At 38.9% G+C, this 17,752-nt stretch overlaps 1 protein-coding gene across 1 annotated transcript; it reads left to right on the forward strand.

Annotated features, from left to right (window-relative positions):
- Positions 1-1,258: 1,258 nt before the first annotated feature.
- Positions 1,259-17,499, forward strand: uroc1 (urocanate hydratase 1). The gene is made up of 19 exons (XM_026945650.3): positions 1,259-1,441; positions 2,460-2,590; positions 4,318-4,411; positions 5,463-5,522; positions 6,670-6,798; positions 6,868-6,929; positions 7,055-7,121; positions 7,661-7,804; positions 9,006-9,094; positions 10,344-10,406; positions 10,478-10,657; positions 11,102-11,199; positions 11,443-11,515; positions 13,560-13,749; positions 13,995-14,093; positions 14,452-14,551; positions 14,631-14,712; positions 15,943-16,042; positions 17,202-17,499. The coding sequence occupies exons 1-19, from the start codon at positions 1,316-1,318 to the stop codon at positions 17,337-17,339; spliced, it is 2,025 nt and encodes a 674-aa protein (XP_026801451.3). The 5' UTR covers positions 1,259-1,315; the 3' UTR covers positions 17,340-17,499.
- The last annotated feature ends 253 nt before the right edge of the window (positions 17,500-17,752 follow it).

Genomic DNA, 17,752 nt, shown 5'->3' on the forward strand with positions numbered 1-17,752 from the left:
CCAAGATCTTCTACAAGTGACTTATTGGATGCAGTTTTTTTTCTATGTGGAGTTATGAAGTAACTGGTGTTTGGGAGAAGAACCGAAGTAACTGGTGTTTGGGAGAAGAACCGAAGTAACTGGTGTTTGGGAGAAGAAGCGAAGTAACTGGTGTTTGGGAGAAGAACCGAAGTAACTGGTGTTTGGGAGAAGAAGCGAAGTAACTGGTGTTTGGGAGAAGAACCGAAGTAACTGGTGTTTGTGAGAAGAAGCGAAGTAACTGGTGTTTGGGAGAAGAACCGAAGTAACTGGTGTTTGTGAGAAGAAGCGAAGTAACTGGTGTTTGGGAGAAGAACCATGTCTGATGCTCTATCTTCTTCCAAGGCAACTTCTTATAAATTCCCATTTCTCTTTTTCTCTACTCATGATGATCTTCCTCCGTGTCTCACTGTCTCCTCAACCGTTCCTACCCAAGTGGTGATCTGGTTATTTAACATAAAGTAGAAGCCACCTAGAACTCTAGAACTACTTTTTACAGTTCCACAATCACTGTCCATGTCATTAAGTTGAAGGTGTCATCTATACTCATGCAATCCATTCATTTTAATGATGGGGTGCCAATACTTTTGGAGCTGACTATAAAGGTGTGTGAATGATACGTCACCTCATGTAAATATGACTAAAGTAAATGATCTGTTTTTACCAGCAATGTTATTTATTTCTGATATTTTTAATAAGTTTATGCCTACGCAACTAGGTATTGTTTCAGGTTGTTCGTGTGTTCGTGCAGCCGTCCGTCCGAGACTCTGGTTAGCATGACATTTCAAGAACGGCTTGAATTGATCCAAACAGGGTCAAGGTCACAGCAAGGTCAAAAGTCTAAAAGGAATAGACTTGTTTTGGTTGCGCAGAGATCCCGATTGACGCTGTTGGAGCTGAGCTCTACTTTTTTTGACACTTTTTTAATCCCGCTTATATTGCAATTATAATTTTTAAACATTGGTACTTATTTATTTTACTGCAGCATCTGTAAGAACGAGCAAACAAAGAATTTTAAGTTCTTGCATCCTTGAATGATATTTGCATACAAGGTTACATGGGTGGTAATGAGGGGTCTGTGGCTTCGGGTGCTTGCCACATCGTTTTATCTTTAATCAATGATTACCTCTGGAACAGATCCTCAGTTTCTCATTGGATGAGATCGGAGGTGAAAGCGTCCACCCGGGCCAATGGCGTGAAGGGGAGGAGGAGGAGGGAGACTTTCAGAAGCTCTTTCTTACTTCATATTGTACCACAGCTGCACTCTAATTCCTTCTCAGCTCTGCTTGCAGGTGTTATGATGAGTTTAAAGGAGCTCTGTCGAGGGTTACCTCTCGACCCGCTTCCACCCAATCATGGTAGAGACCCAAATGTGCCTCATGCACCTATTCGTACACCAAACCTCACTGCCGAGGAGAAACGAGTAAGTCATTCAATCATGGACTGTTTTTCCTTTAATATAAATATGTGATAAATGTGTGCTGGATAAATGTGTACTGCAAATATAGAAGCTTGTATAGACTATTTTAATACATTGTGTTTGTAAAAAAAAATAGTTCAGTTCAATTAATCAATTAACAATATATTTAATCTCTGGTTATACTGTCATTAATGTAACTACCTTCATCACTAATCATTATTAATCACAGTGAACATAGTGCAATGATCAGATCCTGAAAACACATTAGATTAGGAACAGTGGACTCATTCATCTATTTTATTTCATTCAGAGTCGTGCAGTGTGCTTAGGGTCCAAAGGACAGGACTTTGGGGCCTGTTTTCAAAAATTTCTTCAGTGTTTGCAGCCCTGTCAATAATTACAGAAGATAAGAGTTGTAGTGTAGCAAAGGGAAAAAAAGGATTTCTTCAAACTTGGTGGAAAAAGGTGAAGGTCTGAACCCAGACTCTGAAATCTCATACCTTTACAATATATTAGTGATGTAACCGGATGCAGTAATATTAATCAGAATGAACAGATACAGATACAAATAGGAAACGCACTGTTTTTTTTTTTTTTTTGCCAAAAGTCACATGAACGGCAGGTTTTTACTTTCATGCAGGCGAGAATTCAAATGAAGCTCAAATGAAGATTAATTAATATCAACAATGCATTTACAGCATTCATTCATCTTTAGTAACTGCCTGGTCAGTGTTGTGGTGGTTTAAATTAAGCTACTTATTTGTTCATATTTTGGGAAACAGAATCAGCTAATTTTGTTAGAAAATACAATGGGAAGGTACAAGCAAAAATAATAACTGCATGAATTGGAGGTTACAAAAACAGTCTTGCACACATACACACACAAATCCATATTAGGCCACGCCCACTTCAGGTTTAAATCCAAATACAGTTATGTGGCCCATAGTGGATAACAGGTTTTGTCACATAATGATTATTATATAACACTGATCTGTCTCTTTCTGTTTAATCTCTAAACCAGCTTGCTCTGAGGAATGCTTTGAGATATTTTCCTCCGGCTCTACATGCGAGTCTGGCTCCTGAATTTGCCCAGGAGCTCACGCAGTACGGACACATTTACATGTATCGGTTCTACCCTAGCTTACGCATGAGGTATACACACACACACTCACATACACACTGATTAATCTATTCAGTTCTGAAGTTTATAAAAGATCTTTATAAAACATCTCTAAATCTCTATAATTCCTTCTTTCTTTCATGATGGAGCTACAATAGAAGCTGTTGGAAATTTTGATAAAACTCCATCAGAACAAGTTTTGTTAAGATTCTCTCTAATAATAATAATAATAATAATAATAATAATAATAATAATAATAATAAATGAATCAACCAACTAAATAAGCAAACAAATGAATAAATAAATAAATAGGGATAATACATACTGTATTATTAACATGATTAGGGGGCCAAGCACCAAAGTTGCATAGGCACCCAACAGTGATTGTGTGTTTTCTAATTATTCTTCATCAGTATAGAGTAACCCAAGCGTGGCCAATCTGAATGAAATATTAATATGTTCGAAAAATATGGGTTCATTTTTTAAATAATCAATTAAACAAATGTTTATTTGCCATGTAAACATTGGCATTATATTCTTTGCACAATCCCAGTCAGCATGTGTGTCCTGAAAATAGGTGTTTGAGTCATGATGCACTGCAGTTCATCTTACAGATTTTAATAAAAAAATACTGTTTCTCAAGCCATAAGTCCAATCAGGATAACATTTGTTGTGCTAGTCTGTGCATGGATTTGTACTGTTGACTAGGTTACGTCAAAAACATGGCGGCCATCAGCCATTGCAGCACAAATGTCACAGGTTTACCATTAACCTACCATCATGAAATATTCATAGTATGTTCTTCTATGCAAGAACTATGTTCTATGTGACAACTAGCTACCCATGGTGCATCTGTACATGGTGCTTGGCCCCTGCACATCACTGCTTGTGGCTATATTTTCAATTTGAATTTGCAACCTTGTATTTGTTAGTACGGTGGATTTTAAAGGTCCAGTTTGTAATGAAGCAGAAGCTGCCTTTATTTGTCACATATACATTACAGCACAGTGAAATTCTTTTCTTCGCATATACCAGCTTGTTAGGATGCTGGGGTCAGCCATGATACAGCGCCTCTGGAGCAGAGAGGGTTAAGGGCCCTGCTCAAGGGCCCAACAGTGGCAGCTTGGCAGTGCCAGGGCTTGAACCCCCAACCTTCTGATCAGAAAAATTTCTGTTGGCTGGTTTCTCCAATTTAGACAATTGTTCTGTTGCATAATTTTTTTTTCCATTTCCTGTCGCTTATCAGCTCCGCCATCTTTTTCTTAAAAGGCAGCTCATGAGGAATTGAGGCGTACAGGAGTCAGGGGGGTCAGAGGAAGTTAACGTGAAGGTTCGTCAGTGTTTTATGGAATTGCAATTCGCCTCGTCTGCAATGGACTGGCTCAAACCTCGTGCTCACTGTTCCTAGGCTCCAGATCCACAATAACCCTGACCAGAGGGGCCATTCCTAGCTAAACAGTCCCTAGGAGACCCCATAAAAATCCAGGTCTTTTTAAATAGGAAAGGAATAAAACACTGTGGGCAGGATCTTACAGGAAAACATGGTGTGATGCAGGCTGACGAAAAAGCGAAGCTACTCTTACTACTTCGAAGTTGATTATTTTCCTAGAACAGCACATCCTGTTTTATGTTTAATGACACATTGTACTTTTTATCAGTTTATATTTACATTTAATGTTGTGGAGTGCATGAATTAATGAATTTGACTCACGGTAGTGTTTGATATTGAAACCATCGTATTTGTGTGTCTGTGTCGCAGGGCGTATCCCATCGATCAGTACCCCTGTAAGACCAGACATGCAGCAGCCATCATGCACATGATCATGAACAACCTGGATCCTGCTGTAGCACAGGTATTCACACACTGACACTTAGTACATCCTCATCTATCACACCAGCACCATAAATGATCCAGTACTCTGTCGTATGCAGCTCGGGTGCACACATAAACTTTCATTTCTTCCTTATTAAACGGAATTTAAACTTCATTATGCATGCCACAGGATGTGCTAGTGTACAGCTATCATCTATATCTACATCAAATGTCTGTAGCTAATTATCTTTTTTTTTTTTTTTTTTTTTTTTAACTGCAGCTCTCCACTGCAGGTCTGCTACGATGATGGCACTATAAACAAAAAAATTTAGATATTTTCTATATTATTTTCAATATTTGAATAATTGGTCATCCAAATTCTTCTTTATTTATGTTCTTTATTCATGTAATATATAGTGGCAAAACATAAGTTTAGTGTCTTTGTGACTGTAGAGCTGTGAGTAAGGAATAAAACTCGATGAGGAAAAATAATTGTTATAGGAAAATAATCAAAGATAGGGTGGTGTGTGAGCCTCCAATCGCAAAGCAGAGTTACTGTTATCACCCCAAAGCTCAATATTTTGCAATAACAGCATGTTTTATTCCTTTTATACTACCATATTTGACAGAAATTACTATTTTTTTTTATTAATTAAAGAATGTTACGGACCTTTTATCCACTTATAGTTACATTAACTGCAAATGAAACTGCAAACTGTGAAGCGTAAACTCCTCTATCTTGAAGACTTTCTTGCGTCTGAAAATATAAAAATTACTTTAACTCTAAACGCTGACACTGGAGACTCCTTCCATAAATGTTAAATAAATGTCTCTGTACAGAAAACTTCATCATATCAACAATTACACACTTTTAAAAAAAAAATATTGAAAATAGTACATTATTTGGTGCATTCACCATACACGTCACTGTGTAACTTTGATAACTTCATAGAAAAACTCCACCATAGAAGCCCTACTGCACCCAAAAATAACTCTGTTAGAGTTTATTACACACTGAAGGGATATTTTGCTGTGTAAATTAGAGCTTTAATCTGAATCCGTCACTCATTCACATCTGTGTCACGTGTCAGTTTCCACAGGAGCTGGTCACGTATGGAGGAAACGGACAAGTGTTCAGCAACTGGGCTCAGGTAACGTCTGTGTATAATTAAAATACATTTTGATAAATGTTCTGCTAACAGACACCTGCAATACGGCTAGCAATGACAGGTTAAGGCCGTTTCTACGTCAGGCCATCACTGTTTCTTGGGCATCACTTAAAAAGAAATGTCTTAAGAAGCATGCGAAACAATAAGAGAAGTGAGGCTGGGGCTGATTTCTTTCTATCCCAGAGTGTAGATTCATGCACGACCTGGCATGAACCTCAAACACTTAAAAAAGCACTCGAAACACTTAAAACAAATAAATCCCGAATGCAGCTGCGTAACAAAGAGGATGTGAGAGCGTGGATAAGATCCATGTGTGAGAGGTTTAATAAACGCCATAGTGTCCTTAATTCCAAAATCGGCAACAAGCAGACTGGCTCCTAAACAGTGTACGGACGATAATTAACGCTCTAGATGGTAAATCCAAACTCAAGGAAAGGAAAACAGGCCAGAAACAACAACCAGAACAAAAGGAAATCCAAGGTAGGAAACGCAGAAAAGCAAGGCAGGGTCATATATAGTGATTAATCAGAATAATAACAGCTCAGAAAGACTAACAAACAGAAAGGTTGCATGCTTAGTGTCAAGTTCATGAGTCTTTCAAACAGGAAATGAGTGTAACAATTGAGGAAGAGTTGAAAATTCAGGTGAGGGCTCCCTCTGGTGGCTTAGTGGAGAACTGTCTGTGATGGATGAGATCAGCTGTCTATCTGCATTTAAGTGTGTGTGTATGTGTGTGTGTGTGTGTGTGTGTGTATGATAGATATTAGATTTTAGCCCTCTAGCATAATAACATCTCCACCAGCTGTCACTGCAGTCAGTCTACCTTGAGCTCATATGCAGGTTGGTGCAAATGTTTGCACGCCCTTAGAAGAATTTATACCGACAAAACTTTTAGTGTGTTCTGTTTCATAATTCCGACATCATTTCAAATAAAAATGGACAAATAATACATCTCAAGATATTAAAAAATGAATATGAATTGCCTTTATAACTACCTCCAGCCTCGATTATATCCTCTCGAATCCTCTATGTTCTACAATGGAAGCTTTTGGCTCATGGCCGTCTATTGAAATGTGTTTTATAACATTATTCTGTGTGTGTGTGGGTGTGTGTGTGTGTGTGTGTGTAGTTCTGGCTGGTGTTTCATTACCTAAGCACTATGACTGAAGAGCAGACTCTGGTGATGTACAGTGGTCACCCACTTGGCCTGTTTCCCAGCTTGTCCTCGTCCCCACGCTGCGTCATCACTAACGGCATGGTAATACACACACACTCTTCACCTTACTCCGACTCTCACCATTTGATTTTGACCTTCATTGTTTTGCAGGTCATCCCGAACTATTCCTCCAGGGAGAGTTATGAGAAGATGTTTGCTCTGGGAAACACCATGTGAGATACATTCACCCTTGCTCATGTTTCATACCACTATCCTCCTGATTTATTGCTAATCATGTATAAACTATTAGTGAAGACTTATTTCATTGTTTGGTGTATGTGTGTGTGTGTGTGGTCAGGTATGGACAGATGACTGCAGGAAGTTATTGCTACATCGGTCCTCAGGGCATCGTTCATGGCACCATGGTAACAAACTTATGTCTATATTTGTCATGTTACAAATATAGGAGTCATGTTAGGATACACACCTGCCAGGCAGTCAGATTTGTGTGTGTGTGTGTGTGTGTGTGGGTGTTTTCTGTGGCCATGGTATGAATGACATTATAGCACAGCACTCTTGAATTTTGGACTCTGATTGGTCAGAAATTGTTAATTAATTGTCTATAACAGCAGCTCTGACAATAGCGCATCTGCAAATCACAAGTGTATTAAGTGTATTAATGCCTTAGTTCTACTACGTTATCGTTTCTATAGTAACAGCTAATAATAAGAGATGAGCTTCCATGGAGGCAACATCACTTTGTAGCTGAGATGAAAAATTCCCACTTCTGAGTTACATGAAATGATGCATCCCATTCTTGAAACTTTCATCATTATGACTTTCCATTTTCCAGATTGATGATTTATGATCCAAGTCTTTTAAGTGAGTGTGCATGAGTGCAAACCTCAGAAACTTTAACCCATGACTGATTTAGGTTTTCGCTCTCTTTCCCCTCTGTGTGTAGCTAACCGTGTTGAATGCAGGACGGCGCTACCTCGGGACGGGCGACCTGAGAGGTCGTGTGTTCGTGTCCTCCGGTTTAGGTGGTATGAGTGGAGCACAAGCCAAAGCTGCTGTCATCACTGGCTGTATTGGGGTCATTGCAGAGGTCAGACACTGAACAGACATTACCAAGCGATCTGAGTCCTACATCTCAGCAGGAGCCACTAATATTCAACTTCAGTGTAATTATTAGCTAAAGATCCAGTGGTCTAGGTCAGTGTTACGCAATCTTGGTCCTGGAGTAACACAGCTGTGAACACATTGTTTATTTCACATTGTAAGAGAATTCTTTGGTTATGAGTTGATCAGTGGTTTAAGAACGCATAATGCTCGCCGGCAGCTGATTTAGTGCCAATGCAAGTTCTGGCTGTGTTAGAAATTGTTTAATAAAATCTGTGACACTTGTCTAAAGACCACCAACAGGAGCAAGGCATAAGGTAATGCAAAACTCATGGTACACACATCTTAGCAAAGTGGAAATACTTTGAACATAGTCAAATTTATCCAGTATTTCCTATTAAAAGATTACAATAAACCAAATGTAGGATTATTAAACCTATTTTCTAGATTTTCTTCTTACTAATTTCAAGCTTGAAATAGTCTTGTTTTATCAGCGGCTAATTTTGCTCATTTTAAGCATTTATTTTTTGAAAAATTATCTGCCGATAGAATAAGAAAATTACAAGTTTGAATGAATAGTCATGTTCAGAAATAGGTTTAAAAGGAGCTTATATTTGGTAGCTTGCATATTCTCCCTGGGGGACAATATGCCTTATAGGCTGATTGGCATCTTTAAATTGTCCGTAGTGTATGAATGGGTGTGTGTCCAGGGTGTCCCCTGCCTTGTGCCCCGAGTCCCCTGGAAGAGTCTCCAAGCCTCCCTGCAACCCTTGGATAATCAGTACAGCAAATGGATGGATGTATGGATGGATGGATCTTATATTTGGTTCATTGTAACCTTTTAATAAGAAAAACTTCATAAATTTGACTATATTAAAGATATTTTCATTTGGAAAGACATTTTTTTCAGTGTAGCTACAAATACAGTAGTGGCGATGGCGAAAAATAGACAAAATACGTTAATGGATAGAAAAATATCTTTATTTTCTGCACGAGCTGATTCCCAGATCACACTGATTGATGACATAAGCAGTGTAAACTTAGCAATTTTCATTAAATGTTCATTAAAGGTTCTTCAGGTTCCAGACTGAGAAACTTTGATCTAAGTGCCTTTAAAAAGCCTTCAGAGTAGAAGCAGTGCTAGAGTAAAGTAGATATTTAACCCAAAGTGTATTTTTTTCCTGAAGGTGGATGAAGCTCCTCTGAGGAAGAGGCATGAGCAGGGCTGGGTGATGGAGGTCACGAAGGACCTCGACCACTGCGTCCAGCGGATCAGGTTTCACACACACACACACACACACCACACATGCTCCTCTATACACAAAGTCTCATAGCCACCATCTCTTCTATACAAACATCCCCAAAACTTCCTCACATAGCTTCAAATAAAAACTCCAGCATTTTTAATCCAATCTCCATCTACTGCATCTGGATCTGGGACACCAACAAGAATTCGTACTGAGGAAAATCTGTTTTAATAAATAAATTGTGTTTAAAACATCTCTAAGGAGTTTATAACACAGATTCAACACTACTGCCATTAGACTGGAACAGTAAAGGAGTAAAGATGATACTGACCTGAAAGAAAATCGCACCAAAGCTGTACTTTCCACCATTAGAGTAATACAGTAAAATGTAGTTCCAGTTACTTTACATTTTCTTGAAGGTTTAATGGTATTTCTACGCCATCAGATACACACAGCTACACTGGCTATGCTTCGATCAGCTTTATGCACATGATGCTAGCAAGGAAATGTGTTTAAAAACATTTGTGAACCTTTCCAACCAGCAGCTCATTTGCACTAAATAGGTGTTTTGTGATGAAAAAAAGCGCCTTTTGTCACATAAGTTTTCTTTTTTGCTAACAAAAAGTTGTTGATGTGGGTGACGAAAACATAACGGACAAAATCTTTAGACCCCCTCACCTATAGTGTGCTAATTAACATGTTTTATTGGTTTGTTGTAGCAGAGGAAAATGATTAATGATGACATATTTATATGTAATTGGAAGGATTTTCCGCTATAGTTTCTCACAACTTTTCATTTATTGACAAACAACTTAATTGTCATTAATTGCCTGCGAAGTTGCACAACTTAAAAAGTGTTCATCCTGTTATCTGGAGATTGTGGAGCCAAGGGTAGAAATTGGACGTGCACTCTGGGTGGGAGGGGCATACTCTCTCTTTCCAGCGTCAGTCACAGGAACACTAGCCAATCGTAGGCGTCTGTGAGGTCATGTATGCGGAAGAGGGTAGATAGCGCTTTCTTTTGTGTGTTTTGCTGCACTGTGATGCTTCCATGTCTCGGAGGAAGCACATTAGTCTTGATTTTAGACTTGGATTTTAAAAAATGCTGAATTTTATCTGCAGAACATGATTGGTCGACAAGATCATTCACGTTGCCAGACATGCTGCCAGTATTTATGAGAAGAAACTCCGTCTACAATATCACACCGAGTTCCCGAGTGTGAACACATTACTCATATTAAGAGTGTGTGATATGAGACTCTTTTTTTTTCCTCACAGGGAGGCCAGGAAATCCAAGATGGCACTGAGTTTGGGTTACCATGGCAACATTGTGGCATTGTGGTGAGTGTTAATGGTTATTTTGGTTATTTTGACTGTGTATGCGTCCATGTGTTTGACTTGTGTGTGTTTAGGGAGCGTCTATGGCAGGAGTATGAGCGCACAGGAGAATTACTGGTGGATTTGGGCTCTGATCAGACGTCACTGCACAACCCGTTTAGCGGTGGTTATTATCCGGTCCAGCTCAGCTTTACGCAAGCCAACCAGCTCATGAACACCGACCCTCAGAGATTCAGAGACACTGTGCATGAAAGGTACACACATACAGTATATACTCACCATCCAGGAGAACTGAATATTTTGGCAAGACTGTTTTTTTTTGACAAGAACTGTTGCCTCGGATCTCCGGGTTTGGAGGTTCGATTCCTGCCTCCGCTTCATGTGCGCGGAGTTTGCGTATTCTCCCTGTGCTTCAGGGGTTTCCTCCGGGTTCTCTGGTTTCCTCCTCCTGATTGGCTTCTCTAAATTGTCCGTGAAGTGTGTGTGTGTGTGTGTGTATGTGTGTGTGTGATTGTTCTGCGATAGATTTGCACCCCATCCAGGGTGTCCTCCCACCTTGTGCCCCAAGTCCCCTGGGATAGACAAATACAATTTCATAAAATCATTATATACGATCACAGAATGAAGTAATTGTTCAGAAATCTGTGCTAAAACGGCTGCAGTGTTAATTCTGAACCCTGCTGCTGTTCTCTCTGAAGTCTCCGTAGACACGTCGCAGCCATTAATAAGCTCTCGGAGAAAGGAATGTTCTTCTGGGATTACGGCAATGCCTTTCTACTGGAGGCCAAACGAGCAGGTGAGTGTTATTACGTGTTACAGCTTATATCAACTTCAGGGTATTCAGAGCAGGTTTCTGCACATGTGACTCACCTCGTCCTCCTCATCCTCCTCCTCTTCCTCCTCCTCCTTCTCTTTCTCCTCCTACTCCTCCTTCTGCTCCTGCTGCTGCTGTGGATTTCTTTCTTTGTTTCATCTGGATGTCTGTAAATCTGCCTTGTGACAACGTCTGCTGTCTGAATGGAATTGTTTTATTTGCCAGGTGCTGAGGTGGAGAAGACAGGAGGAGGTGCTACAGAGTTCAAATATCCTTCTTACGTTCAGCATATCATGGGGTGAATCACGAACATAGATACATTTATTTACACCTCAGTGTAGGTACTAATTTAAATCCAAAACTATCAGTACTACTACTATCACTACCACGACTACTAATACTACTACTACCACTACTACTACTACTACTACTACTACTATCACTACTACTATTACTACTACAGCAACTACCACTACTACTATTACTACTACTACTATCACTACTACTATTACTACTACAACAACTACCACTACTACTACTACAACAACTATCACTACTACTACTACTACTACTATCACTACTACTATTACTACTACAACAACTACCACTACTACTACTACTACTACTACTACTACTACTATCACTACTACTATTACTACTACAGCAACTACCACTACTACTACTACAACAACTATCACTACTACTATTACTACTACAGCAACTACCACTACTACTATTACTACTACAACAACTACCACTACTACTACTACAACAACTATCACTACTACTATTACTACTACTACTACTATCACTACTACTATTACTACTACAACAACTACCACTACTACTACTACAACAACTATCACTACTACTATTACTACTACTACTACTATCACTACTACTATTACTACTACTACTATCACTACTACTACTACTACTATCACTACTACTATTACTACTATCACTACTACTACTACAACTATCACTACTACTATTACTACTACTACTACTATCACTACTACTATTACTACTACAACAACTACCACTACTACTATTACTACTACTACTACTACTACAACTACCACTACTACTACTACTACTACTATCACTACTACTATTACTACTACAGCAACTACCACTACTACTATTACTACTACAACTATCACTACTACTATTACTACTACTACTACTATCACTACTACTATTACTACTACAACAACTACCACTACTACTACTACTATCACTACTACTATCACTACTACTACTACCACTACTATCACGACTACAGCAACTACCACTTCTACTACCACCACTGATATTACTACTACCACCACTACCACCACTACTATCAATGCTATTACTACTACTACTACTACATTAGATCCTTTATAATAGGGAAACTCTGACTTGCAGGGTTCTACACAGAACTCTGCGACTGAGAGGAGTTCCCTAAAAGGAAGAACTATTGCTACTACTATTACTACTACAACAACTACCACTACTACTATTACTATCAATACTATCAATACCACTACTACTACATTTGATCCTTTATAATAGGGAAACTCTCACTTGCAGGGTTCTACACAGAACCCTGCGACTGAGGAGAGTACCCTAAAAGGATACTACTAGTAACTACTATTACTACTCCTACCACCACTACTATTAGTACTACTACTACAACTACTACTACAGCTACTACTACTACTATCAATACTATTACTAATACTGCTACTACATTAGATATTTTATGATAAGGAAACTCTCTACACAGAACCCTGCAGCTGAGAGGAGTTCCCTAAAAGGAAAAACTTCTGGTAACATTTTACTATAAGGTGTACAAACAGGCATATATTTAATACTCAACTAATCCTTGGATTGTGCTGTTATAGGAAAATAATCAACAACGGGATGAAGCGGAGTTACTGTTATCACCACAAAGTTGATTATTTTCTTCTACGACTGCAGAATGACACTTAATACTTTTTATCCATTTCTAGTTACCTGTTATGGAACATCACTTACTTTACTGCAGTTAGTGATATATGGTTTTTTATGGATTTTACAGAGTTCTAATTGAGCAAAAAAGAAACTATAAAAGCAACAATGGACTTTTAGTGTATGTGAAGACACATAATGCAGCTGACAAAAGGAACCTCCTGGATTTTTTGTTGTTCTCAAGAGGAATTTTATCTACTTCTTATCTACCAAATTCAGACAATTACAGAATAAGGTCAAAATGTTATCACCCGCACCGTGCCACACTGTCTGATGGAAAAGCGACATTATTGTCACGCATAAACACACTTGCCGAGCCTGACCTTTGCCCTTTCTGTGTGTAGCGATATCTTCTCTCTGGGTTTTGGGCCGTTCCGCTGGGTCTGTACCTCGGGAAACCCGGCTGATCTGGCGCAGACTGATAACATTGCCACTACTGTGCTGGAAGAGATCAGCGCCACTGTTACCGAGCGAGTTCGACAGCAGTACAGTGACAACATTCGCTGGATCCGTGAGGCTGGAAAACACAACATGGTATAGTCCAGTTATAATCCAGTACATTCCCGTATACAAAACAGAGAATGGTTTCACCAGCAATGAAACATACTGCACAGGCCACATTTTATTTGCACTACCTGGCAAAGGTATATACCTGAATCTGTGGGATTTTAGTCCCAACTGTCTCACACACACACACACACTCACTCACACACACACGCCTTTAGTAAATGAGGGTCTAAGTGTAGAGTAATGATTTGATTGGCTATTCCTCTGTGCAGGTGGTGGGCTCTCAGGCTCGTATTCTCTACTCAGACCAGAGAGGAAGAGTGTCCATCGCTTTGGCCATAAACCAGGCCATTGCAAAAGGCAGAGTCACGGTAAAGCTCAACACACACACACACACACACACACACTTGCCTGAATGAATGATTATACATCTTAGGATAATTACACTGACAGACCTCTGCAACATGGACAAAAGCTGTCATTTGTTAGTTGAAGAAGTAATCCTTGATCTCCAGGACTTGTTTTGATAGTTCCTTGATCTTCATGAAGCAGTTCGTTTAAGTATGTTCTCTTCATAACAGACCTAAACAAACTGCGTCGTGGCATACAATTCCAATTACATCCATTTCAGTTCCAGGTTGTAACACTACAAAAATGTGAAAATTCAAGGGGGTGAATACTTATGCAACGGACTGTAAGTGGCATTACATTGAGGTTCTGTCTCTTCAGGCTCCTGTAGTGATCAGCAGAGATCATCATGATGTCAGTGGCACTGATAGTCCCTTCAGAGAGACCTCTAATATATATGATGGGTCTGCTTTCTGTGCAGGTACACACACTGAAATTCACTCACACACACACACATACAAACAACACGTCTGAGCAACGTGTATGCTTGTGTTTTGTAGATATGGCTGTGCAGAATGTTATCGGTGACGCTTTCCGTGGTGCCACGTGGGTCGCTTTGCATAACGGAGGCGGTGTTGGATGGTAAACACACCTCACATTGTACTCTGTTGTCCATTAACACTAGATAGATTATACAGATTTGTTACTGACTGTATAAATTATTATAGTTAACATCAGATAACATTCTGCAAAATGCAGTATTTAAACTACTTCAATTTCACACAAGGCGGTTTTGTACAGAAAAAGTGCTATACCACATAAAATATGCCAATTAGATTTAGATATGTACATATGTAAAGATGTACACACATTATTTGGAATTAACACATAATGTGTCTTAAACAGATATGAATAGGAGACACAATATTTATTTTTTGATGTGGCTGAGACTAGATCTCTACTGCATCAGGACTGGGATCCCATCAGATACAATATAAATTTTTTACTTTCAGGCAGGCAAGTGGTAAGTTACACACATCAGCTGCTGTGTGATGCATTACGAGCATTCATTCGTTCATCCTTAGTAACTGCCTGATCAGAGCTGTGGTGGTTTAAATGAGGCTACTAATAGTTTGTTTACGTTTTTGGAAATAGAACCAACTACATTCGTTATCAAATATTGCAGAACTATAAAAACCATTTGAGCTTAGGTTAGAGAACTGTCAGGGCCAGAATTCACACACGCTCATGGCACTGCTGACATTTCTACATCTTTGCAGTACATCTTGCTATACAGATCCTTGTGTACAGATATACAAATGCAGTATATAGTATGTAGTTGTGACATACGGGACTCCAAGACAGAGAAACTAGAAGAATGAGGCCGTACACAAAGGTCAGTCCAACAGGAGCTTACATGAATGTACACAAATGGCAAGGCTTTGACCCTTTGACCCCAAAAGGATCTAGAAATCGGAGGAGTGTGTCCTCTGGTGACATGGTGGTGCACTGTCCATGAAGGATGTGACAGTAGTACTATTACAGTGATGTAAAAAAAAAAAAAACAATGGTATTAGCATAACAGTAGTGAAATAAATAAATAAATAAATAATAGTCCTAATTAGAAATAATAGCAATACCATCACTACTACTGATAATAAAAGCAAAAAAATATCATCAAATGATACTGCATAGACAAGACTAATATTATAAGTGAGATTTCAGTCAAAATATTTTGTCTACAGATACATTAGGGTAGATAAATTATGAAAAATGCTAGAGTATCCCTTTAAGGGTTTATATCAGGGACAGATTGATAGCTCTGCTCTGATCATTGGTATTAATAATCTATTGATTTTTAATTTGATGCAGGGGTGAGGTAACGAACGGAGGCTTTGGATTGGTTCTGGATGGTTCTGAGGAGGCTGGAAAGAGAGCCAGGATGATGCTGAACTGGGACGTCTCTAACGGGGTAAGTGAATTTCTGATGACCTGCGTGGAAAACTAGACACCGGAGTCCATATATGAGAAAGGTCTCTGAACTCTTCTTCAATTTCTCTTTATTTTATAAAACATAACATAAAACATATTGAAAAAGTTCATTTAACCTGCTCTTAACTGTACATATTTAGGAACAGACATTAGTTTAGAAAGGAGTCATCACCATGATTGACTATCATTAGAAGGCAGCATATAGAGTCTGGTATTAATTACAAATACACTGGAACTGAAATGGGACCAATTTACTTAACTTATCGACAAAAAAGGGCTGAAAACTTTAGATTTAACCCTTTTTTTTTACGAGATTTGCTTTAGAAATGGAACTATAATTCAAAAACAGACATTCTTGACCACTGCCAGCAAATTAAAGGATGTCCAGGACAGCCTGCCTGGAAGACACCTACAGATCAAGAACAAAACTAACCGTCACACTTGCAAGCAACAAGTGACTTGTGTAGCTTATAGTCATCAAATGTCTTAAAGAGGAATATTTTCCATTTTTGTGGAACCAAGTACAGCAGCAAAACCAATGGTCATAAGAAAAATACACAATGCTATGAAGAAGCAAGGCTGGGGCTGATTTCTTTCTAGCCCAGAGTGTAGAATTTTGCAGCCAATCATTGACAGTCAGCTGTAATCAGGTGATTACACAGAGTGACACACCCCTTAGTTTTGATATTTTTCAGCCTGTTTCTCAGACACGTCATTAACATTGATTGAGAAAGTGCATGTGAAATACAATCATGGGATAACGTGAACAAGCTGGATTATTTACTCCATCATCCTTTTTTTGCTTTTGGAGGAGAACCTAAAATTAGATAGACTAAGCACACATCGTCCAATCGAAATACTAATTACACAAAAGGACAGATTTACAGAATGGCAATTTTAGTGCTTTTTTTGGTTAAACAAAAGGGTTAGGTTTAACATCTAATATTAGATGCTAGCCCTTTTTATCTAATATCATGATTAGCCATGACTGCTTCCATCTTCAAGATGCATCAGTAGCAGGTTTTCCCAATATTAAAACCATTGGTAGTCTTGCTCCAGATGTGTCCCTTGAATAAACTAAATTCCATGTGTAAGTTATTTGTGCTATATTTGATATTCCGATGTTTGTTTTTCTGTAGGTTGCTCGGAGATGTTGGTCAGGAAATTCCAATGCATATGAGACAATTCAGCTTACCATGGAGGATCAGAGAGAGCTGAGAGTTACCATGCCTTATCATGTGCAGGATGAACATCTGCTGGACCGTGCACTGCACTGATAGAGCTGAACTCTAACGTCAGGCTTCATTTCACTCCTCTAACGATGTTTAACCTCACAGACGAGTTACACTGCACATTACTGTCCGTATGAATTCATCAGATTTACTTTTCTAAACCTGTGAATGCGACTTTGCCAATAAACACTGGAATGTGATTGAATGTTTGTGTGTTTGCTAAATTATGTGTGAAATACGTATAAAATATATTATAGGATATTGGTTAGATCCACTTTAATCCACATGAATGAAAATGGTTTAACACCAGGGCCGAGCTCCATTTATGATGATATTAGAAAAGTGGCTCACGCAATCTGCACCCGTAACCATAGCAACACGCTCCGTTTCTAGCTAGTATCAGCTAACTAATAATCCTAGCCTGCTCTCTACATAAGATTTATTATTATCAGTAATGC

This window comes from Pangasianodon hypophthalmus, chromosome 2, assembly GCF_027358585.1.
Source record: "Pangasianodon hypophthalmus isolate fPanHyp1 chromosome 2, fPanHyp1.pri, whole genome shotgun sequence".
NCBI lineage: Eukaryota > Metazoa > Chordata > Actinopteri > Siluriformes > Pangasiidae > Pangasianodon > Pangasianodon hypophthalmus.

What these genes read in the sequence shown, in the direction of transcription:
- uroc1 (XM_026945650.3), top strand. Translation starts at nt 1,316, where the DNA reads ATGATGAGTTTAAAGGAGCTCTGTCGAGGGTTACCTCTCGACCCGCTT. An exon ending in TTTGCTCTGGGAAACACCAT is followed by an intron (nt 6,930 to 7,054) that starts GTGAGATACATT and finishes GTGTGTGGTCAG; the next exon opens with GTATGGACAGATGACTGCAG. An exon ending in AGGCTGGAAAACACAACATG is followed by an intron (nt 13,750 to 13,994) that starts GTATAGTCCAGT and finishes TCCTCTGTGCAG; the next exon opens with GTGGTGGGCTCTCAGGCTCG.